At 58.3% G+C, this 22,855-nt stretch overlaps 1 protein-coding gene across 5 annotated transcripts in view; it reads right to left on the reverse strand.

The window, feature by feature from the left end:
• Positions 1-323: 323 nt before the first annotated feature.
• HDAC5 (histone deacetylase 5) overlaps positions 324-22,855 on the reverse strand; it is a 38,588-nt gene continuing 16,056 nt past the window's right edge. For 3 of the 5 annotated variants that reach the window (XM_049636220.1, XM_049636219.1, XM_049636223.1), the window contains 24 exons: positions 14,473-14,732; positions 14,222-14,366; positions 14,002-14,116; positions 13,490-13,620; positions 13,212-13,358; positions 13,010-13,122; positions 12,562-12,693; positions 12,113-12,335; positions 9,866-10,077; positions 9,307-9,600; positions 8,428-8,593; positions 7,441-7,574; positions 6,694-6,814; positions 6,178-6,227; positions 5,901-6,008; positions 5,438-5,493; positions 5,201-5,288; positions 4,133-4,252; positions 3,778-3,875; positions 3,483-3,601; positions 2,727-2,860; positions 2,320-2,404; positions 2,024-2,189; positions 324-1,944 (listed from right to left, as the gene is read on the reverse strand). In XM_049636220.1, coding sequence (XP_049492177.1) covers positions 1,905-1,944; positions 2,024-2,189; positions 2,320-2,404; positions 2,727-2,860; positions 3,483-3,601; positions 3,778-3,875; positions 4,133-4,252; positions 5,201-5,288; positions 5,438-5,493; positions 5,901-6,008; positions 6,178-6,227; positions 6,694-6,814; positions 7,441-7,574; positions 8,428-8,593; positions 9,307-9,600; positions 9,866-10,077; positions 12,113-12,335; positions 12,562-12,693; positions 13,010-13,122; positions 13,212-13,358; positions 13,490-13,620; positions 14,002-14,116; positions 14,222-14,366; positions 14,473-14,732 — 3,257 coding nt within the window. In that variant the 3' untranslated portion in view covers positions 324-1,904. The remainder of the gene's footprint in view (positions 1,945-2,023; positions 2,190-2,319; positions 2,405-2,726; positions 2,861-3,482; positions 3,602-3,777; positions 3,876-4,132; positions 4,253-5,200; positions 5,289-5,437; positions 5,494-5,900; positions 6,009-6,177; positions 6,228-6,693; positions 6,815-7,440; positions 7,575-8,427; positions 8,594-9,306; positions 9,601-9,865; positions 10,078-12,112; positions 12,336-12,561; positions 12,694-13,009; positions 13,123-13,211; positions 13,359-13,489; positions 13,621-14,001; positions 14,117-14,221; positions 14,367-14,472; positions 14,733-22,855) is intronic. The other 2 variants (XM_049636222.1, XM_049636221.1) reach the window with 1 other exon arrangement.

Genomic DNA, 22,855 nt, shown 5'->3' on the forward strand with positions numbered 1-22,855 from the left:
CTTGCCAGGCCACCTGTTGTACACTCCCCCTCCCCCTACAACGCTTGTTTCCAGAGACCCTCAGCCTGGGCCCAGCATCATCGGCTAGGCCACAAGAGAGGTCCCATGAGATGCTATGGCTACATTCAGTGACACCTTGTCTTTAATCTACAGGACAGAGACTCCACTCCCTCCCACCCCAGCCTCCTGTTTCCTAAATTGGCCAATCCAGGGGCTGGAGAAAAGAAGAGCCGTTTTTTTTGGCCAGGGTGGGGAATGGGAACCTCTACTCCATTTGGAAGCCCAGAGAAGAGAGACATCAGCCCCAGAAGGCACTGCCAGAAACAAGTTTATTTACATAAGACACACAGTTTAACAGATTACAAAATACTTAACTGAAATCCATATCCAGGGAGACAAAGCAAGGAGTGGGTTTACATGAGAACCAGACCAGCCATGGGAGAGAGAGAAGGGCCTGGAGCTGGGGCTCGGCATGGAGAGGCCTGGTACACTGGGCCTAGCCCCATCCACATCCCCCAGGAGGATCTAGAATACACTAACAACACACAGGACACAAGCACGCAACGAACCAGTGGTGGTGGGGCTCCTGCCCCTCCCCTGGCTCCCTCAACCCTACTCAGGCCCCCATTAGGATAATATGTAAACAGACGGTGGGCGGGGGGGGGCCCTCGGGATGGGGCAGAAAAGCGTATGTGGTGTTGACAAGAGGACCGAGGAAGACGCAGCCCCCTAGGAGCCACTTCCCATCTTTGGTTTCCTACAGGCTAGACGGCATTCCCTAGGCCTTGCAGGCCCCCAGCCTCTCCTGGTCTTAGCTCCCTTGGGCTAGTGGCCAGGAGAGGCAGCCCAGGAGGAAGGGAAGCTACAGGTGAGGGCAGACTCCTGGGTTCTGGCCCTGCCCCCTTCTAGAAACCCCACTCTCACCATCCCCAGGCTTCAACGTAAAAGGCCCCAGAAGGGAGGTGGGCCAGTGACCACTGGATAGCTGGGGAAATCTGGTCCTGAACAGCAAGGGGGCTCTCACCAGCCTGGAGGCTCCACCACCCCCGGCCCTTGCAGGGACCACCTCCCCGTCCCCAGGCTGTGCCAGCAGAGGGGCAGGGAAGCCCACAGAGTAAGGCTGAGAGCAAGCCTGGTTCTAAGACTCCTCCTGGTCCCTCCGAACCCAGGAGTCCAGCCCCATCCCTCCCCACACACTTTGACCCTCTCCAACCCCTGGGAAGGGCAAAGAGGTCCTGAGGAGTATGAGGCCAGACAGCCCTGCCCACAGACCACAGGCCCACATCCTAGGGCACAAGTCTTCCCCCGGTGCTGAGGCCAGGAGAAAGGAGGAGGAGAAGGGGTCTATGCAGAGATGGTGAGGACAACAAAGAGGGAAAAGGGTGGGGAATCGCGGGGTGGGAGCCCACCTCCCCTCCACTCTGTATCTTAGACTGTAGAGCAACCTTCTGGATCTTCCCCTGAGGTTGGAGAGGGGAGGAGGGTGAAATTAAGGCATTTCCCCCAGTTAGCTGAAGCCAAGGCACCAAACTTACTGTTCCCTCCTCACTTAGCGAGACTCCAAAACTAGAAGGTACTATCTGGGCCCCACACCCACTTTAAGCCGGCCCAGTCTCCAAGGTGGAAAAGGACAGAATGCAGAGAAGCGGGTACGGGACACAGCATGGAGGTGAGGCTGGAAAGGGTACCCCCGTACCTTTCAGGGGGAGGAAACTTCTAGAGTGGAGACGTGGGTCTTGCTGGGGGGAGTTGGGCAGGAGGCCTGAGGCGGCTTAGAGGAGCAGGGGGGGGCGAGGCTGAGAGACCCACACAGCACACGTTGTTGAATGTGTGACTTTTTGTTTTTAATAGAAAAAATAAACAAAATCACAATGATGAAGCCCAGAGGGACGGGGGCCAGGGTGTCACAGGGCAGGCTCCTGTTCCATGGGCTCCTCTGCCGGCCTGTGGGAACAAGCACAGGGAGGGGCATTGAGGTGGGGGCACCGGCTTGGGTGAGGGCAGAGGTCAGGAGGAACCTTACCTGGGGCTGTGCTCCCGGGCTGCAGCAGCCTGGGCCTGCTCGGCCCCCACCGACAGCAAGGCCATGGCGCTCACAGTCTCAGCCTCCTCCGTCTCCCCTGCCTGGGCCTCCCGCAGGGAACGGCCTAGACCAGCAGCGAACCTCTGTACGCAGCTCCAGTGTTTGCCTGTGGACGAGGGGTAGACGGGGATCAGGGAGGACAGAAAGCATACTACATCCCCAGCCCTGGCAAACCCACAAGCTTCTGCCCCTTTGGCAAGCCGAGGTCTGAGCCTCTCTGCCTTGTCCCCACGCACTCTGGATCTCGATGACTTTCTCTAGCGTGGCCACTGCGTTGATGTTGGGCTTTTGTTGCAAGACTGCCTCGTCCAAGGGCTGCAGCTGGCAGGGGAAAGAAGAGAAGGCGTACGGCTTATGGTGGGGAGTGGGTGGCGGTGCCTGGCCCTCTGAGCACCCCATTCAGCCCCAACCATCTCCCGTGACAAGGGTAAACAGCAGAAAGGAACCCTGAGGAACCCAGGAGGAACCCTGAGTCAGAAAGCCCTCCCTAGCCACCGGGTGTCTTTGGAACCCAGGAAAACCTTCCCAAGGGCGCTCAGTGCTGCTTAATCAGGAAAGGGGCCCTCCCTTACTGGCCTCTCCCTGGGCCCTCACCCCCTGGCTTACTAGTCCACTTCCCCCAGTGCCTCCCTGCATCCCTTACCTCCACGCTGAGCAGAGCTGAGACACAGGCCTCAGAGGCATCACAGATGGCGGTCAAGTCGTGGCCTCCCTCCAGGGCCAGCACCACCCGGCCCCCTGCCAGCGTCATCAGCTGCCTGGTTAAGTGGCCAAAACCTTTAGGGATGGGCGAAGTGAGGAAACCAAAATGGTTTGGAAAAAAAAAAAATTCAAAAGAAGATAAGAAAGGAGAGAAAAAGCAACGTGAGAGAAGGAACAAACAGCACAAAATAAAATAGTAGACTTAAACCCAGATATATATCCGTGATAAAATTCAATGTCAACGGACTAAATGCTCCGTTAAAGGCAAAAGAGAACAGGGGAGCCTGACTGGCTCAGTCGGTGGAGCATGTGGCTCTTGATCTCAGGGTCGTGAGTTTGAGACCCACATTGGGTGTAGAGATTGCTTAAATAAATAAAACTTTTTAAAAATCTTAATAAATAAAGACAAAACAGAACGGGTGGGCTAAAAGAAATTCCAATTATGTCATGAGGAGCACCACCGAAACATAGGGATCAACAAGTCCCACCCCTATGGCTCTGGGAGGAGATCTACCCTCTGCTACCCCACACCCACATGCCTGCCCGCCACCCCAAGGCCAAGGTTGGCAGAGGGAGTGGGAAGCCCCTCCAAGATGATTCCACGTCTTGGACCTGCCCCTCCGCTTTCCTCCTCCCCACCTCCGCAATGCCAGTCTATTCCTGCTCCACGCCCTCCCTCAATCCCCCAGCAGCTCACATCTGGCGGTGACAGAGTAGCCACCCAGTGGAGACAGGTGTCCCTCAACAGCATCAAACCCGGCAGAGACCAGGACCACGTCAGGTGAGAACTCGTGGGCAATGGGCATCACCACTGTCCTGCAAAGGGAGGGCCCAAGCTGACCCTGGCAGGTGGCTAGGCCAGGCCTCCCCTCACTCTGTGTTCCCCCCCCGAGACAAGACCCCTCACCCACACCAACCTGAGTGCCTTCTGCCCCTCCCATGGCAGGGCCCAGGGGGCTCCCACCCTGCCCTTGGCCCTTCTCAGTGCCCACCTGAAGGCCGTTAGGTACTCCACATCTCCGATGGGGGGATCCACACCTCCCGTCCATGCCACGTTCACATTGTACCCCACACCTGGCCCTCCGCCAACCTGGCAGCGTGGTGGGGAGGGGTTATTCTCACTGCCTGGGGATCCCAGACATCGGCCCCGCCCTCAGCCCTGAGTCCAGCCCTTACTCCACTCACTGCTGCTCTTGGTGGAGGGACAGTTGGCCTGCGTGGTCCTCCCGCTAGAAGCCCGGACTCCCTGGATATCAGCACCACCACAGGCCTCCCTGGCTCCCTGCTAGGTCCCATTCTGCTACCTCCCCAAGGGGCCCCATATTTGATTGAACCCAGGAACTGTACCTCTTCAGGAGCCCCAGAGCCTGGAAAGAAGTTCCCGTTGTCATAGCGATGCAGGGAGATGTAGAGCACAGACGGGTCATTGTAAAACGCTTGTTGGGTGCCATTGCCGTGGTGAATGTCCTAGACGGCAGAGGTGGGAGCGTCAGAAAAAAGGTCCAGTCTCGGGCCCAATGGTCAAAATTCCACTTGCCCCCCACCTCCACCCTATGGTGAACTCTGGGGGTGCAAGGCAGCGTGTTCTGTCCGCAACAGTATCGCCCCACACTTCTCTACCCAGGGTCTGTGGGCCAGAACATGGCACGGTACAGAAGAGATACAAAGCCGTGGGACGAATACGGCGGGTCGCCCTGCACCATTGTCCTCAACAGCGTGGAGGGAAACCTTAAGGCTAGTAAGGAACCGAAAGCAGATACACTCCGAAGGACCCAACTTACGTGAGTTTTTAAGCCAAAGTGGGGCTTCAAAGAGTCCTCATCTTTGATGAGCACTGCTCCTGGCTACTTCCCAGTTATGGGGAGTGGCGGGTGCCTTTCCCTCTGCCGTGAGAGGCGGGGTTTGAGAAGTGGCGCCCAGGAGCAAGAGCAGAAGTGCTGGGGCCAAAAGGTCTCATCCGAAGCACAGTGCCAACATCCCAAACTCTGTGACTTTGGTCGGCTATTTCACCCAACAGCTCAGTGTCTCTCCATTTATAGAAATGCACATCCTGACTCCTACCACTCGATACGAACCACGAGCAGTACCGTGTGTCCTGGCACACAGCCAACCCCAGTCAAGAGTACCTCTAGCAACGGTGGCAACAGTCTACACTGTTCACGGTAGAAAATCTTGGTTGCTTGAGGCTACAAGGTCGGGGCCAAGGTGGACTGGGGCTCAGGCCACTTTTGAGTCTCTCTTAGCAAGGAGGGAGGCCCATGGGAATGGGAGGGCTGGGCTGATGCTCCAGCAGGAAGATACAAGGTAAGTCATCAGGCCCAGCAGCAGTGTGGGCACCTAAGGAATAGGTGGCAGTGTTGGGGGGGGGGGTGCCTTCCTGAAGGCTGACCCTGGTCCCACCAGCCCCCTGCCTACCCAGTCCACGATGAGAACCTTGCCCACGTTCAGCTTCTGCTGTAGGAGTTTGGCTGTGATGGCTACAGAGTTGAAGAAGCAGAATCCCCTGGTGGGTGGGGGGGAGAAAAGGATGGGGGAGGTCAGCTTTAGCAGACTGTTTGCTGCATGAGCAAAAGATACACATCAGCTCAGCTGAGAGGGAGAGGGGAAGGGAGGAGGGCAGCGGGTCTAGGGCAGGGCAGGCGTGGCACTCACATGGCTGTGGATTCCTCTGCGTGGTGTCCTGGGGGCCGGATGATGGCAAATCCATTCTGAAGAGGTGCAGACAGGGGGACGGGGACGACAGATAGACAGGCAAGGTGGCCACAGAAGGGGTGGACGCAGAGGAGAGAAACACAAACCAGGCAGGGAAGAGAACACAGGTCAAAAACATGTATCCCACACACTAAGAACACAGCCGCAGGCCACGTGGGCAAGTAGACACCACCTCTGATCTCAAGAGACCCACGAGAGCATCAGATGTTAGTACCTCTTTGCCAGTCCCTCTTTACCACTCACCCCCCCGGCTGGCCCGGGAGCCATCACCTCCCCCCCACTCTGGCACCTGAGAGTTAAGGTTGCCTGCTTGCTCAGGGGAAAGCCAAGGCTGCCCCCGTCCTCTACCCCTGAGGATGCAGGACCAGGCCACGTGATGCCGAGGCCCTAGGCACACACTCACCTTGAGCTCTCCTGCTGCCACCTTGAAAGCCAGCTCTACCAGGCAGCCCACTGCCATGCGCACGGCACTGGAGGAGTGCATCTCGTTCCACACAGTGTCACTGTCCACCTGCGGGGGCAGGAGAGCAGGCTTCAGCGTGCCCCCTGCAGGGGGAGGGCAAGAATGGGGGTGGGCACCTGGACAGTGGGCCAGCGGCCATGGTGGGCGGGGAAGGGGGGTGGGGGGCAAGAGCTGGGAGTGCCGCCCATCCATCCCTACTGGCAGGTGCCCTACTCACCCCAATGCCCCCACAAGGCAGCATGGCATACATCTTCTGGCTGATGGGGCCTGCAAGGAAGAGGGACAAAGCTACTCTGGAAGTTGCCTCAAGTGCCAAGGCTATAGGCTGGGGCCTCCAGAGGGCAGTGAGCTCCAGCACCAAAAAAAGAAGGCCAGACCCAAGCACAGGCCTCTGCACCCCACGCCAGCTGGGAGAGGTCTGTCCCCTGTCCTCTGGCAGGAACACCTTACCTCTGGGGCAGACGGCGGGGAAAAAGGGGCATGGATCGATTAGGGAGACGAGCAAAGCCCTCCCCCATCACTAAGCCTGACCTGTCACCCTCCACCCTCCTGCAATGCACCCCACCCACACGGTGGTCTATGTGAATGGCGCCCCCTGGAGGTGTGCAATGTGGCAGCTGTGCCACCTCAGCCAAGGGTATGATCTGTGCCCACTGGGACCCACTTGCCTACGCTGACAGCTCCCTATCCCCCAGGGCAGCGCACACAGCCTGCCCCATGCCTGCTGGCTCACCAAGCAGTTTCTTGCTGTCAAGCTTCTGTCGGTTGAGGGGGCTGGTCCCATAGAGCAGGGTGTGGTATTCGGAGTGCACCGTCTGGATCTCGTCCAGTGTGGCTTTGCGACCCCGGATCCGCTGTACGGGGAGCGCAGAAGAGGCCAGTGAGGGGATGCACTGAAGGCCCAGCTCTCCCTGATGCCCAGACCCTCTCTCTGTCCTACCGCCCGGGACACATGAAGCTGCTTTCCAGCCTTAAGAGATCCAAAGGATTTTGAGAGAGTACAGTAAGACCTTGCTTTGGGAACATACTTTGTTCCGGAAACATACTTATAATCCAAAGCACTTGTATATCAAAGCGAATTTCAAGAACCATTGGCTCAGTGGTGATCATGTGACGTTCGGCGTCCCGTACCACTCGTATTGCAAGACATCGCTTGTTTATCAAGTTCAAATTGATTAGAGGCGTCTTGTGGAACACTCGCAGAACAAGTTCCTCACAATCCCAGGTTTTACTGTATGCCCTGGCCCCCCACGTACCCCAGTCCGGGACCACCCCCGCTCGGCAAAATGCGCTATGAGGGATGGAACCGAGAGGTGGCTGAAGGGACTGACCCTGAGGTCAGGGGCTGAAAGAAAAATGAAGAAGACACAGAGAGAGGCCTCATGGACACAGAGACACAAAGGCCTGGGCTGGGTTTGGGCGGCGGGGGGGGGGGGGGGGGGGGGGGGGGGGGGGCTGGAAGAAGGAGAGGCTCCCTCACCTCACACTTGCTAAGCAGGCCTGTCTCCTGCAGCCGAGACCAGATGCTCTGGATCCGGCCGGCATGCTCAGGGTGCACGTGTGTGTTCCCGCACATGCACTGATGCTTCAGCATGAACGTGTCGTAGACCACACCTGGACCGGAGACATACCCGTCAGCCAGCACCGCTCTGGGCCACGGCAGCCTAGCCACTGCCATCCCCGGCAGAGCTCACCAAGCTCTCCCCAGTCAGCCCTGGCCCCAGTACCTCCCCACGGCCACCCCGGCCCCACCCCAGCCGCCTTCCCACACACCGGCCCCTCTCCTCTCCTCCCGCGGTTCCTTTCTCCCATTACCGCCCGTCAAAAGCCCCCCCTGCTCCTCCAGCCTCAACCAGCCTGCCCCTGAATGTTTATGTATTTATTTGGAGAGAAGAGAGACAGAGGGAGAGAATCCCAAGCAGGCTCTGCGCGGTCAGCGCACAGTCTGATGCGAGGCTGGATCTCAGGTGAGATCATAGACCTGAGCTGAAATCAAGAGTCAGACGCTTAACTGACTGAGCCACCCAGGCCCCCCCCCCCCCCCCGCCACTGGTTTTGATTTCTGCACATCATGCTCTCAACACTCTACTCCCTTCAGGGCACATCCACCTTTCCCCCTTCTGTCACAGCCCGTGTGCCGTTCCCCCAGCCCCCCACACCCCACTGGTAAGGCAGGGCCATCCCCAGGCAACTGTGCCCCCTCAGAGCCCAGCATAGGGCAGCTTCGTGTGGGAAAGCTTTCTGGAATGGACTGAGGCCTCACTTTTGACCCCACAGGGAGGAGGACAGGAAGCTAGAAGGGCAGGGACCAACTGAGACAGTGAGCTCTCTTCACCCAGGGCCCCAAGGGCTTATGCGGCCATGGTGCAAAAAACAGGTGGTCCCTCAGCGGGTCGCACGAGGCTAGACACGATGCACAGGCACCCTGGCACACGGTGGAAGGACAGCTGGCGGGGGTGGGGCTCACCTGTGGTGAAGAGGTGCTTGGTGGGCTGGTCTGGGGGGCTCTTCATGCCCCCAGGGGCAGCAGGTGAGGACTGGGTACGGCCCAGGGCCTGGTGGGGCACAGTGGCCAGGCTGAGGGGTGCCTGATACACCTGAAGGGGCTGCAGCTGCTGGGCATCTGAGAACACCTGGGCAGGAGGAGAGTGGGAGGGAGCGTGAGACGCAAGTGAGGGCAAATGTCCCGGGCCCCCCAAAGGGGCCCCTGTTCCAGTCCTTCTCTTCCAAACCTCCCCCTTCCCCCATCTCCTCCCACCAGGGACAGGAGGCACTCCAGCCTTCACCATCTCCACCTCCCAGGAGATAGGGGGGTGGGGGGAAGGGATGAGTCACGCCAGAGTAGCATTGAGGTAAGAGGCTGGGAGGGACGGGGGCGTGGGAGGGGGCAGGATGAGTCAGGCCCGGAGGGCTCGGCTGTGTCCGCAATGAATGGAGTGCGTTCTAGGTGCAGGGGGACTGTAGTAACAGCGGGGGTGTGTGTGTACACACGCGCATGCTCGCAGAGACCAATGCGCAACCGGCCCTACGCAAGCAGAAACGCAGATACACAGGCCATGTGCGCGCGCGCGCACACACACACACACACACACGCACACACACACACAAGCAGCCTGTGGCAAGGGCAGACACAGACACAGGGAGGGGCTGGCAGACTGGGGCACAGATGGCTCTGAGACCAACACAAGCAGCGCCCCCTTCCATAGCCCCTTGTCTCTTTCCCACTCTGCTTTGGCTCTCTTCAGAAAGCCTGGGAAGCGCAGACCAGGGAGAGGGAAAGGCAAAGATGGGAAGGGGCTGCAGGGGACAGAGGGGTGGCGATCAAGGGCCGGGGTGGAGGGAGCACCTTCTTGTAACCAGCACTGGACTCCTCCGAGTCGGGCCCCTCCTCGGTGCCGCTCTCGCCCTCCTCGTCCTTGACCTGGATGCAGTCCTCCTCCTCCTCTTCCTCCTCCTCCTCCTCCTCCTCTTCCTCCTCCTCCAGGTCTTCCTGCGTACTCTCACTCTCCGTGGAGCCTTCCCGGGGGATGGTCAGGGCCCCCTCCCCAAGCAAGGCCTCCTGCTGCTCAGTCAGCTCCTCCTCTGTCTCCTCGGGGTGGGTGGTGGGCTGCCGTGGCAGCTCCCCAGTCTTGGTGAGGATCTGGGAGCAGAGCAAAGGGACACGCCGGCTGGAAGGGGGAGCGACCGTGCGGCCCGTGGCCCAGGAGGGTCCGTCCTCCCCTTGCCTCTCCCTGGTAGCCGCCCTGCCCGTACAGAGCTTCCGCGTGAGGCAAGGTGGCAACTCGGAGCAGATACGGCGTGGGGAGTGGCCCCGGGCGTCAGCCCCCGCTCCCTGCCTGCCGGCCCGGTGCCGTCCGGTGTCCTGCCCCCAGCACAGCCCTGGCCATTCACCTCCCCCAGCTCACCTTGCCCAGCTGCAGCTGCTGTTGCTTCTGTTTCTCCAGGAACTGCTGGTGCTGCTGCTGCATGACCAGCTGCTGCAGGGCCTGGGGGCTCTGGGGTAGCGGGGAGGACTGAGTGCGGCTCAAGGGCCGGTGCCGCGGGAGCTTGCCCACTGTCCGCATGCTGGTGGCCACACGTTCACCTGTCACCAGCGGGGACTGCCCGTGGAGTGGCACTGTGCAGTGGGGAAAGGCGAGTAACCATCACTGTCGGGGCTCCGGGATGCCCCCCCTCTACCCCGAGGCTCTCCCCCTCCTGGAACACCACCACCGACATGATCAGGAGAAACCTTGGAGGGGCCTGGGGCACCCTGCCCCCAAACCTGAGCCCCCTTCTTCCTCCTCCCCACAATGCAACAGTTTTGTAGCTCAGACCCACTGCCTCCTGCAAGCCATCCTGGACTCACCACTCTCTCTCTTTGATTCCCTTATGACTACACATACGGTCTTAGGCCCTCAGTATGGCTGAACAAGGACTAGCTTTCCCCAACGGCAACGAGACCCCCCTGATCATAGACAAGGATCCCATCAGGTGGGGAAGTCTGGGGGCCAGGATCACTTGTCTTTTTTTTTTTTAATTTTTTTTTCAACGTTTATTTATTTTTGAGACAGAGAGAGACAGAGCATGAACAGGAGAGGGGCAGAGACAGAGGGAGACACAGAATCTGAAACAGGCTGCAGGCTCTGAGCAGTCAGCACAGAGCCCAACACGGGGCTCGAACTCACGGGCCGCGGGATCATGACCCGAGCCGAAGTCCCGAAGTCGGATGCTTAACCGACCAAGCCACCCAGGCACCCCAAGGATCACTTGTCTTTTAAGCAGAACCTCTTCTGATGCCACCAGCTGCTTATGGTCTGACTGCCCAAAGCTGTGCCATCCAATCCCACAGTTGCAGCCACATGTGACTCCTGAGCACTTAAAATGTGGCCTGAGTTGAGATGTGCTCTAAACATGAAATACACACTGGATTTCCAAGACAGTATGAAGCACAAAGTAAATGGTCTCATCGGTAACCCTTTATATTGATTATATGTTGACATGATAATATTCCAGACCTAGCGAATTAAACGTATATCAAAGTTGGGGCACCCAGCTGGTTCAGTCGGAGGAGCGTGAGACTCTTGATCTCAGGGTTGTGAGTTCAAGCCCTTCGCTGGGTGTGCACAATAACTAAATAAATAAAATCTTAAAAATATGTATGTGTACGTGTGTATATATTAAAGTTAATTTCACCTGTTTCCTTTCACGATTTTTTTAAAGCTTTTATTTTTGGGGTGCCTGGGTGGCTCAGTCGGTTGAGGGTCTAACTCTTGATGTCAGCTCAGGTCATGATCCCAGGGTCATGGGATCAAGCCCCATGTCAGGCTCTACACTAAGCATGAAGCCTGCTTAAAGATATTCTCTCTCTCTCTCTCTCTCTCTCTCTCTCTCTTTCTCTCTCTCTCTCTCTTTCCCCCTCTGCCCCACTTGTGTGCTCTCTAAAATAAAAAATAAATGAAAAATAAAAATAAAAAGATTCTGGGGCACCTGGATGGCTCAGTTGGTTAAGTGTCCAACTCCTGATTTCGGCTCAGGTCACGATGTCACGGTTCGGGAGATCAAGCCCTTCACTAGGCTCGGCACTGACAACATGGAACCTACTTGGGATTCTCTCTCCCCCTCTCTCTCCTTCTCCCTCCCTTGCTCACGAGCTCACGTGCACACCTGTGCATGTGTGCGTGCTCTCTCCCTCTCTCTCTCTCTCAAAATAAACTTTAAAACAATGAAATGAAATGAAATGAAATTCAAATTAAAAAAAGATTTTAAGTAAGCTCTACACCCAACACGGGACTCAGACTTACAATCCCGAGATCAAGAGTCACATGCTCTACTGATCGAGCCAGCCAGGCGCCCCTCTTTTTATATATATTTTTAACACGGTTCTAGAAAACTTTAAGTTGCATATGTGGCTTGTGTTGTATTTCTACTGGACGGCACTGCTCTGGAACCTGAGCACATCGCAGCAATCGATGTCGTCGAGAACAGCACCTGGAGGGCTGGAGGTGCTCGATAATGTCCAAGCAACGCAATACAGAAGAAATCAACGATGCCATGGAGGGGAGCTGTGGTAGAGCTGAAGAGTGTCCCCGGCTACTCCCTGGTGGTTGCCTCGCGCCCTCGGAGGAGGAGCCTGACACCCACTCCCTCGCACAGCTGCTGCCCCCACTCACCAGCGATGAGGGTGCTTTGCTGCCGAGCCTGCTCCAGCAGCAGCACATGCTGCAGCAGGGAGGCATGCCCGTGGGGGCTGGTGTCACCCTCCAGCGCCACGCCCAGCAGGCAGCCGGGGATGGAGGATGTGCTCATGAACTTGCCCGTCAGCGCGCCACCCTGCCGCAGGGACTGGAGGGCCTGCCTCTCGGCCTCCTGCTGCGTTGACAGCTTCGGGGAGGCCTGGGGGAGGGAAAGAGAGACGGAAATGAAGGAGAGGCACATACCATGCCCAGTCCCGCCAACTTTGGATCGGCATCCCTCACCCACCCACCTCCCACCGCCCAACTCTGAGGAAGGCCATCTGATCTCCTTCGGGGCCTTGTGAGGACAAAAACCCCAGCTGGGGGCACCCAGGACCACAAACCTAGACACCAGAGGGAGGATGGGGCGTGTGCCTCACACTTACCGTGAGGTGCGAGTTGGTGACAGTGACTGTGGCCTGCAGCCCTAGGGAGATGTTGGGCAGAGAGGGAGACGTGTAGAGGCTGAACTGGTTGGGGGAGCTGTCCAGAGGGAGGGCCCGGTGCTGGGGGAGCATCTAGGGAGCAGTCGGGAGAGACAGGCATGAGAGCAGGCAAAGGGGGGGCCACCTGGGGCCGAGGGCTCTGAATGGTGCCTTGCTCCCCGCTCCCCACACCAAGCCCCACCTGGGCAGTACTGAGAGATCATAGTCCTTCAGAGGCCCATGGGACAAATCCCACTTAGAGGCAACAGGTCCCTCTAGCCTGTCCACATGGGCGGAGAGGTCCCTGCCGGGTACTCTCAGCAAGACAGACAGGAAGGAGCTGCCTTCCTTCTTCCAAGGGAAACAGAGCAGCTCTGGCCCGCCCGCCCAGCCCTCAGCAGGCCTGTACCTCAGTGGGGATGTTGGGGACTGAGCCAGTAAAGCCATTCTCAGCAATGGTGCTGTGGGAGCTGTTGGGAGAGCTGGGGCCGGAGCCTGGTGCGCTGTTACACACGGACGACACTATGGGAGAACTGGCTGTCACCTGGGCTTGCTCAGAGCCACCCCCCACTCCCAGGACCTCAGAACAGGAACAAAAGAGGAGGCCTTACCTCCAGGCCCAGCACCAGTGATCTCAACAGCTCTCTTCTTAAAGGTGCTAATGACTGTCCCATCCTTGCGACGCAGGAGGGGACTGCTTCTCCGCTCAGCCACCTTCTGCTTTAGCCTCGAACGCACTTTCAAGTTGGGTTCAGAGGCTAGGGAGAAGGTAGGCAGGGCTCAGATACAGCTACACGGATGCGCACACGCCTGCAGCCTGGCCCCTTCACACTCCCACCCCTACCTCCAAGGAGCCATACTCTGGGAGGCCAGGTTGGGCACTGCTCACCTGTTTTGCGGAGGGGGAAGTCATCGCGGCTGTCATAGGGCCCAAGCAAAGGCAGTTTGTAGGAGGGAGGCGTCCCAGGGGGGCCACTCTGGGGAGGGGAACTCTGGTCCAAAGAAGCATGGTGGGCTCCCCTGGGGGGTGTGGGGTGGGGATGGAAACAGACCTAGATTATTACCCAGCCAGCTGGGCCTGCCACCTAGTGGCAGTCACATTTAGGAAATACCCACTGCATAAAGGGACAGGAAGTGAATCTGGGGAGGGGAACAAGGAGGGAAGCCAGGGGTGGCAATCTCGTCTCCTGAGAGAGATCGCAGGGCCTGTATCTGGCTTCCGGCCAGGAGCCCCCTGCCATCCTGCAACTGGGCAGCCCCTGATTGGGGGGGGGGGGGGGGCCCCCCCCTGTGGCCCCCGCCCCCCCGGGGCCCCCCCCCCCCCCGGGGGCGGGGGGGGGGGGGGGGGGGGGGGGGGGGGGGGACGCACCTCTGTGACCCATGCCCGCCCAGGGCCATTACCAGCATTTGGGATGCTGTGGGAGGGAATGGTTGAGGCCGCCTGGTGTGGGCTCCTTTGACTTCGACAAGAGGAATTCCTGGAGCCTCAGCTTCACCTCAGTGCTGGCGATGGCACCTGCAGGACAGGGCGCCGCTGACCTGGGTGCTCAGGGCCAGGAGCCCACAGCTTGGGGGCGGGGGGGAGGGGGGGGCGGCAGGAGCGGGAGGCCCCAGGCCTTACTCTCTTTGCTCTTCTCCTTGTTTCGCAGGATGAGCAGCTGCTGCTCCAGCCGCTGCTTCTCCAGCTCTTCCTGCCGCTGCTGCTCCCGCTGCCGCTGCTGCTCCAGCTCCTGCTGCCTCTTGGCCGCCAGCATCTCCTGCTGCTGCTGCAGAGGCACAGGGAGGGGGGCAGGGGGAAGGAGGGATGGGGTGAGCCAGGTCCGGGCGGGGGTCGGAGGTCTGGGCAGCCCCCCCCGCGCCCCCCTCGCTCACCTTGAGGTGCTTCTGCAGCTGGACCTCATGCTGCCGCGTCAGGTGGTCATGCTGTTTCTGGAACTCGGCGAACAGGAGCTGCTTCTGCAGCTGCTGCTGCTGCTTGAGCGCCAGGAGCTCCTGCTGCAGCTGCTGCTCCCTCAGTGAGGGGTCCACAGGGCCCGCCAGGGCACCCCGCAGCTCCGCGGGGCTGGGGCTGCCTCCACCCCCGCCCCCCATGGAGCTGGGCATGGCTCCCGGCAGCACCGGCTTCACCTCCACTGCAGGGAGAAGAGACAGGCGTCAGTGAGCCCGATCCTACCGCTACTAGGCCGTGGTAGCCATGCTGGGGGCCCAGAAAGCTCCCCGGCAGGCCCACTAGACCCAAGAGAATAGATGGCAGGCGGGGTGGGGGGGTGGAGGCAGTCAGAGCCCTCTGCTCCACAGAATCAGTGTTCTTCCTTAATTGAGGTCCAAGCCATGAACTTCAATAAGAAAATACGCAAAAGCGTGAAGCACGGCACCGGGAAGATTGTGAGTGCTCAACGCGTAATAAATTGTCTTGTTAACACCACTGGGCATCTTACATGAGTTACCTTCCTAACGAGAAAGCCGGGCTTTAGAAAGGTTCAAGTACAGGGACACCTGGGTGGCTCAGTCGGTTAGGTTAAGCGCCTGACCCTTGATTTCAGCTCAGATCGTGATCCCGCCGTTTGTGAGATCAAGCCCCGACTCGGGCTCCACGCTGAGTGTGGAACCTGCTTGGGATTCTCCCTCTGTCTCTGTCTCCCCACCCCCCAAAATAAATAAATAAAGTTAAAAAGAGAAAGAAAATAGGTTGTTGTGTTTTTAAAAGTTTTTTTAATATTTATTTAGTTTTGAGAGAGAGAGAGAGACAGAGAGACACAGAGCATGAGCAGGGAAGGGTCAGAGAGAGAGGGAGACACAGAATCCGAAGCAGGCTCCAGGCTCGGAGCTGTCAGCACAGAGCCTGACGTGGGGCTCGAACTCACAAACTGTGAAATCGTGACCTGAGCCTAAGCTGGCCGCTCAACCAACTGAGCCACCTGGGTGCCCCGAAAGAAAAGAAGGTTTAAGTACATGACCAAACACACACAGCCAGGTGATCAAAGAACCAGAATGTGAATCCAAACCCTATGCTTTTAACCACTATCCTTCCCATGCCGCCACCCCACCTCTCAGCATCACACATTCCCTGCCAAGAAACCTAAAGAAACTGAAGCACAGAGGCTGGTTCTAGAACTGATGGGGCTGGCAGCCAGGGCCCTTGGGAAACCCAGGAGAAGCCTGTGGGGACCCTCAGGACACCCGTACCCTTTCCCCTTTTCTCTGCCCCACACCCAGCTAGGGAAGATGGGGCCCAAGGGAGAGGCTGTAAGAATGGGGGGGGGGGTTGGAGCAGGAGGACTCAGGGAAAGGGGGTGCAGGGCTGCACCAAACCAGGGACAGGAGGGGGCTGGGAGTCAGACTCTGCTTCCTTTGCTGGATTATCTCCTTTCAACAGTTTTATTGTAATTACCCTGAAAATGCCGCTATATATAGAGTGAGCCAAACAGCAGCTGTGCCTGGGGGGAGGGGGAATGAGAGAATGGGCGGGCAGGAGCAGGGAGGAGGTGGGAGGAGGAGACAGGAAAGGAAAGGGAATCAGACAGGAAGAAGGGTAATGGCAAGGGGGGCGGAGGCTGGAGCTCAGGCAGAGATCTCAGAACTCTGGTCTCAGGGAGAACCCGCTGGGGAGCGGAAAGGGGTGGAGCGGTCTGCTGGGTCCCAAGACTTCGGGTCCAGGCCCCCATGCGGGCAATGGGCTGAGGGGGCCCCAGGGAGAGGCAAATGTTCCAATGGGCTTATGGGAAGCATGGGTCTCGACCTCTTGATCCCTGTACACTGTCCTCTGGTCACTGAATGTCACTCCCCACCACTGCCCCGTGGTTGCCAGGGCAACTGGGCAAACACCACACCAGCAGGGAGCCCCAAGCCCAACCCACACTCCACAGAGCCTCCAGCAGGAAGGGGAAGGCAGGCTACCCACTGCCTAGGAAGGAGGAAGTGAGAGAGGCAGGGCCGACCCACCTTGTTTCTTTTCCATTTCATTCTCCAAAGAAAGCCCTCACTTTTCTCACTCCAGCCCAGGGAGGCCACAGGGAGCTGGGAAGACCTTCCTGTGGCAAGGAAGGGCCTGGAGATGGAAGGACCCCAACATCTTGGTGGCTACCAGTGTCTCCTCCCCTCGTAAGCAGGGGTCTGCCCAGGCCCCCATCATCGATCCTCATCGGGAGTGGAGAGGGAGCTGGGAGAGGACTAAGGGCTGAGCTAAGAGAGGCTTCTAGACCCTGTGCAACTCATGGGCCTGGATCTCTCCAGGGAACCCATACTGAATGAGTGTCACCCAGGCAGGGGCAAAGCCTGCTGAAGGCTAAGGCCCCGCTACCACCCTTATGCCTGAATATGGCCCCTGGGACCCAGTGGAGGTGGGGATGGGACGGTAAAGCCTGAGCAGAGTATCTCGGTCCCCACCAGCCCCTTCTCCGCCCAGCACTGCTAGGCACATTCCTCTGCGGTTTGCCCGCCAGCCACACTGACGACTCTGTGGCCACGAGGCCAGAGCCACATGTGCAGGAGTGGCCAGATGTGGCCAGGAGGGTGGGGTTCCATACACAGACACACACACACTCGCTCACTTTCCCTCCCAACCCACGTCCTGCCCCAGCACCGGGAGGAAGCGCCCTCGGAAAGGCCCTGCAAAGGGCTTTTCTGGAGGTGGCCGACCCCACCCAGGGTGCAAAGCAGGGTGACAGCAAGGAACCAGCAGCCAGCCTCAGGTCTCCCCAGTGCTAGAAGTGCTCAACAAAGCCCCAAGCCGGCTGGAGAGTTATCTATTCCTCAGTGAGGCTGGCTTGGCCCGTGGCACTCTGACCACTCAGCCAAGAGGAGGACAGGCTTCAACCTGCTGCTCCCGCCGGTGCTGGGGCTGCTGGGGCTGCAGGAGCCGGATGCCTGCCAGCCTGCCCGCCCAGGGAAGGGCAGGGGTCCAAGCACTCCTGGCTCCCAGCAGATAACCCTGCTAGGGATGGAACTACAGCCAGCAGTGCTGGCTTCCCTTGCAGGAGCCCTGCAGAGAGGGCACGGGCTCAGGCAAGGGGAATCTCCCACCAGGGCTCCCACGCAGCCGCCGCCACAGCAGAGATGCTAGGCCCCAATGCAGTGGGAGCCACAGCCCCATTGGTATGCAGGTGGCAGGACGGCCAACGGGCTCCGGGAACAGCCTTGTTCCCATGCAAGCAGGAAGCACAGCCAACTAGAGAATGTTAACCTGCAGGCCTTGGGAGGGCCTCGACAAAATGCAGCACCCCAGGGCTCTGCCGGGTCATAACCTGGCTCCATCTATGATGGAAGGGGTGACGGCTGGGCAGCTGGAGTCAGGGAAAGGATGTGGGGGAGGCACAGAACCTCCTGGATGAAGTCTGCTGGGCACAAAACCTAGAGCCCGGCTTGCCTTGCACCCCCTAGAGGATTTGTGCCCTCTGCCAGCTTGGCATGAGCGGAGCAGGTGGCAGTGGCTGCCATTAGAACCAAGCACCTGGCAGGAGAAATGGGTGTGTCAAGATAGGAGAAGGCTCTCGACCGCCTCCTGGTGGACCAAGAAAGTGGGAGGACGTTGGAAAGGGAAGAAAGGGGGGTGGGGTGGAATTTTCCCTAAGAGGAAAGGCTGGGAACTCTGGCTAGCAAAGAGCCCCCTGAAAGGCCAGGAGAGGGATCAGTTGGGAGGGCAAGGCCCTGGGTCCTTCCCCCAGCCCCCATGCCTCCTTCTGACAGAGAGCTGTAGAGGACAGAGTGGAAGCCAGACAGCCCACACAGTAATCTCTCCTACAGAGGGAAGCTAGAAGGGTCCAGGTCTACCCTGCTCCATACTCTACTCCTGAAGGACTCTGCCCCCTCTGCCTGGGAGTGGTGGCCTTAGGAAAAAGTGGCAATACCATCCTGTCCTCGGCCTTCTGCAAGACTGACTCACACTGCCTCCGTGGAGAAGCCCCAGCCCAGGTAGGTGAGTGGGCAGGGCTGCGTATTTCTAGCCATCAGAGTGGCCCCACGCATACCGGGCGCTGGCTCAGAAGGGGCCACCCTGCCTAGCTCACAGGCACACCTGGGCAGTGGCGAAATCTTAACGATGACACTTCTCTCCCATCCATCTGGGCCTCCCGCCTCTCCGTGAACCCCAGCAGCCCAGTCAGGGCTCCCACGGCAGATGGTTCGGGCGGCGCAAGCAGAGATAGCCTGGCTCCTCAGGGGGAGATAGTACAGTTGCTGACGGCACAACTTCTGGGACGGCCACCAGCACAGCCTTAGACCAAAAGGAGTGTCCGGACAAAGAGGGACAGAGCGGGCAGGAGCTCTGGGACAGGAGGAGCAGGTTTTCGCGGTACTTTGGGAACAAGGGTTCAAAACAAAAAACAAATCTGGTTGCTCCAGGGCACGGCCAAGCTGTCCTCCTGCTCTAAGCATACTGCAAGCCATGCCCCAGCTCCAAGCCCTCAAATGGAGAAATCACCAACTCCAGAATACCTGTCACCCAAACCCTGGCAGCGGATAGATGGCACCTTTCATTCCCCCTGGAGAAGATGTAGATGGAAGGGGCCAGCACAGCGAGTGGACCCGTCCAACAGACCTAAAAAGCTTAACGCTGGGTTCTAAAAAGACCCTGCTCCCAGGAGCCACCAGCCACAGAAGGCTAGGGGGGAAGGAAGGGACCCAGGGTACACAGTGTGAGAGAGGGGTGAGCTGAGCTGTTTGGGACAAACAGGACCAAAAAAAAAAAAAAAAAAAAAAAGAATGAGGCCTCTGCAGATACACCCTGGATCTAAGGAGCTACCCTATCAAAAGAGGGGAAGGGGGGAAAAAGGCCTTTGAGATCATTGTTTCGGCCCCCTCTTTTGCACAAACCTCTTAGGCCTCTGTGTAGAAGATTCCACCGGCTAAGTAGCAGGGAATCACACCCTCTGAACACTAACCTAAACAGCCTGGCTCCAATGCGGGGCATCCCGGGCCCTCCACACCCGCCAGCCTGGATAACTGGCCCCACTGGAGAGCAACGCGTGGGCGGCACCTTCCACCAGCACCCCGTACCCTCAAGAGCTCCCTCTCCACGCGGGGCAGTCAGCAGCTTCCTTAAATGGCCAATGACCTCGTTCTGTCCCTCCGGAGAATGGGAAAAGGGGTTTGTCCTTTCCTCGGCCTTTGGGAAGGAGGCAGGGAACAGCCTTTCACACTCCTCCCCGTGATGCCGATGACTCCTCCCCACCAAGGACGGTTTCCCAGGATCTATTTCTGTGCTCTTACGTGACTAGTGAGGCCAATTTAGGCTCAACAGGTTCTACCACAATTCAGACGGTATTTCCACATGTGCGAGCTGGGGAAGACTCTCACCTAGCAATCGTCACAGCTCCTCATGTAACGCAAGCAGACACATCACATAATGGTTAAGAGCCAGGGCTCTGGAGCAAGAGAATGCCAGGGTTCAAGTCAAGCTCCGCCACTTCCCAGGGCAAGGCACCGAGCACCTTCTCTGTGCTCCGTGCAGGCATCTGTGAAATGGGAGTAAGACTAGTACCTTCCCCCCAGAGCGCTTAGGCTCAGGGGAGGACACGCCGGGGAGCTTGGCGCTGTGCCCGGGAAGATCTCAGGAGATGCTAGTCAGGGCTGTTACTAATGGCTCCTGGTATCTGTTTCTATCCTCGACACCTCTGGCAGTCTAGGTGAAGATTTCGGGACCACTTCTCAGAATGTTTCTAAAGTGCATGATACAAAATACTTAGCACTACGCCAAGCTCAGACCCCCGCCAGAGCGAGGCCTCAGCTCTCTCATTTCAGACTGCTGCAAGGTCACTCTGTGGTCCTGTCCCGATCAAAGCCCTGCCTGTGGGGCACAACATGAACTGGACCGGCCAGCGGCGAGAGATCCTGGGAACGGCCTCCTCCCAACCACAGCACATCCAGGCTGTTTCTGCTGCTTTGCTACCTCCAAGAAGGGCCGCTCTGTCCTCTGGGGCTCAGCCCACGGCCGTGGCATCCCTCTGGTCCCTCAAAAGCATTGCTTAGCACAGAGGAGCAAAGGTTTCGATCCCTGCTCTGGGGGTCCCGACTCTAAGCAGTCAGAAAGCCTTCTCTGGTATCTAACCTCACTCCACTGCAGGCTCCAACTGTCTCCCCAGTACCATCCCACATCTTCCTGGGCCCCTCCTCTGGAAAGGCAGAAGCAACGTGCAATTGACTTCAGAGACTCTCAGAATATCAGTGCAGGATGGGCTCGCAGATCAGCAACTCAACTTCCCAAAGTGACAGAGGACAGTGAGGCCACAGATCAAAGAGATCTGTCCAACATCATCTGGAAGGGAGGCAGGGGAGCTAAGGCTTAGCTCAGGTCTTCTGGCTCTCCATCTGCCTCCCACTAAAAAAGAAGAAAAAACAAACAAACAAACAAACAAACAGGAGAAACCTTGAGGGCTGCTCCTGCATTTAATGAGAGATGGGGCAAGGAGCCAAACTTTGCATTAAGGATGCAGGGATCTAGACGGGGCACCCCGTTGGCCTCCAGAACACCAGAGTCCAGGAGCACCAGTGAGAAGGGGGCTGAGTGGTTGGAATCCCCAGAAATCTTGAGGCAGACCGGGCCTCTGATGGACCTTAAGCCTAGGGGGTGAAGAGAGTCCTGGTGCAAGGCACGAGCATCTCTCACTGGTGAAGAGAGAGTTACTCGCTCATCTCAGACGGCTATCTGGAAGAGAAACAGACTCACTTCTCCCAGCCCCACCATTTCCAGGAAACACTGGGGCACCAAGCGAGAAGCAGTTAAAAGGCGCATTAATCGCAAAGCCTGCAGCTGTCGCTGGGACTGCTCACTCCACACCTGGGGTGGACAGCAGGGGCCCCAGGGCAGGGGCTCTGCCTCCACTCCCCCCCCCCCCCCCGCCCACCGCAAGTACAACGCAGCCCTGAGCATCCAGCGGGGTGCCCTGCCCACCTGGCCACTTGCCATAATCCTCCACCCCAGCTGGGGTTCACACACCTGCTGCCCAGCGTCTCAAGACATCCCCCCTCCGCAGACCGCCAGGCTGCCGGGGGCTGTGTTTGACTCTGACCGGGGCCACAGCCTTCCTCCCGGTGCGGTCAACCCTTCTCCGAGGAGTCCCAGAGCCCACTGAGGCCTTCCCGGGGATGCTGGTGACAACCACAGGCAGGCTGCCGGGCCCCACGACCCCGTCCACATGATTCCTGTCCACACAGCCCTTATTCCAAGCGTAGGCCGGGTCTACACACATCAGAACCATTTGACATGCGTCCCAAATCCTGGTTCCTGGGTTGCCCTACAGAATCCAAACCCTTCAGTGGGGGAGGGCAGGGGCGAAGCCTTGGAGCTCTGCATTTTAATATATTCCCTTGGTATTTTGGATACGACTGAAAGTTGGAGAACTACTTTTTCTCACCGTGTCCCCGGTCCGGCTGCACTCATTTCTGCTGCCAACCTGACAGCTGTTACAGCTGTGTGTGTGGACACAGTTAATCTGATTTCCTGTCTGGCAGCTGTGCAGCAGGGAAGGGACAGCTGAGGGTCTCAAAAACAAGAAGAGGTGATGAAGTCGGAGGGGCTGGGGGGGGGGGGGGGGGGGGAGGGGAGGCTGTCTGAATGCGATGGAGTGTTCAACTTTGTTCCTGAGCCCACTTCTCTCCTGAAATCCCTGCAGGGAGGGGGAGAGCTGACCAAGTGGCTCCCCACTACTCATAGAGAACAAAGTCTCCTCTCAGAAACCTCAGAAGTCCCCCCAAAGCCAGACTGGTCTCTACTCTCCAGGAGCACAAACTGGAGAGGCACAAAGGCAGGTTGTGGATACACGCTGTGTATACAAAGAGCAACCAACTTAAAGGGGCAAGTTGGGGCTGAAATCTAGCCCACGCTCCAATTGCTAAGCCACGTGGCCTGGCGTGAAGATGTATCCACCTGGAAGAAGGGCCCCCTCTAAAAAAGGTGCACAAAGGAACGCTTGTGTGGGTTGGCCGCAGCCCTTCACAGAGACCTGAATCTGAATCCCAGCTGTCACTTACTCTGCGACCTTGGGCGAGTTCCTTAACCTCTCTGATCTTTCTCAATCGTACAACATGGCTAATAATATCTTCCTAAAAGAGACGAGGTAAGGAAAGCACCTGATACTCTTGTCACTTAGTGCATTATAATATTAGTTCCCTTCCCACCTGAGCCTCGCCCTTCCTACCTTCCCCGCACCCCTACACCTACACACCCACACACCCAGCCAAGCTGGGAATGGCCTGAAGAACGTGCATAAGAATATCCAGGGGAAACCCCAATACCAAACCCCAACCCCATGGCACTTCC

Source organism: Panthera uncia, chromosome E1 (genome assembly GCF_023721935.1).
Source record: "Panthera uncia isolate 11264 chromosome E1, Puncia_PCG_1.0, whole genome shotgun sequence".
NCBI classification, from domain to species: domain Eukaryota; kingdom Metazoa; phylum Chordata; class Mammalia; order Carnivora; family Felidae; genus Panthera; species Panthera uncia.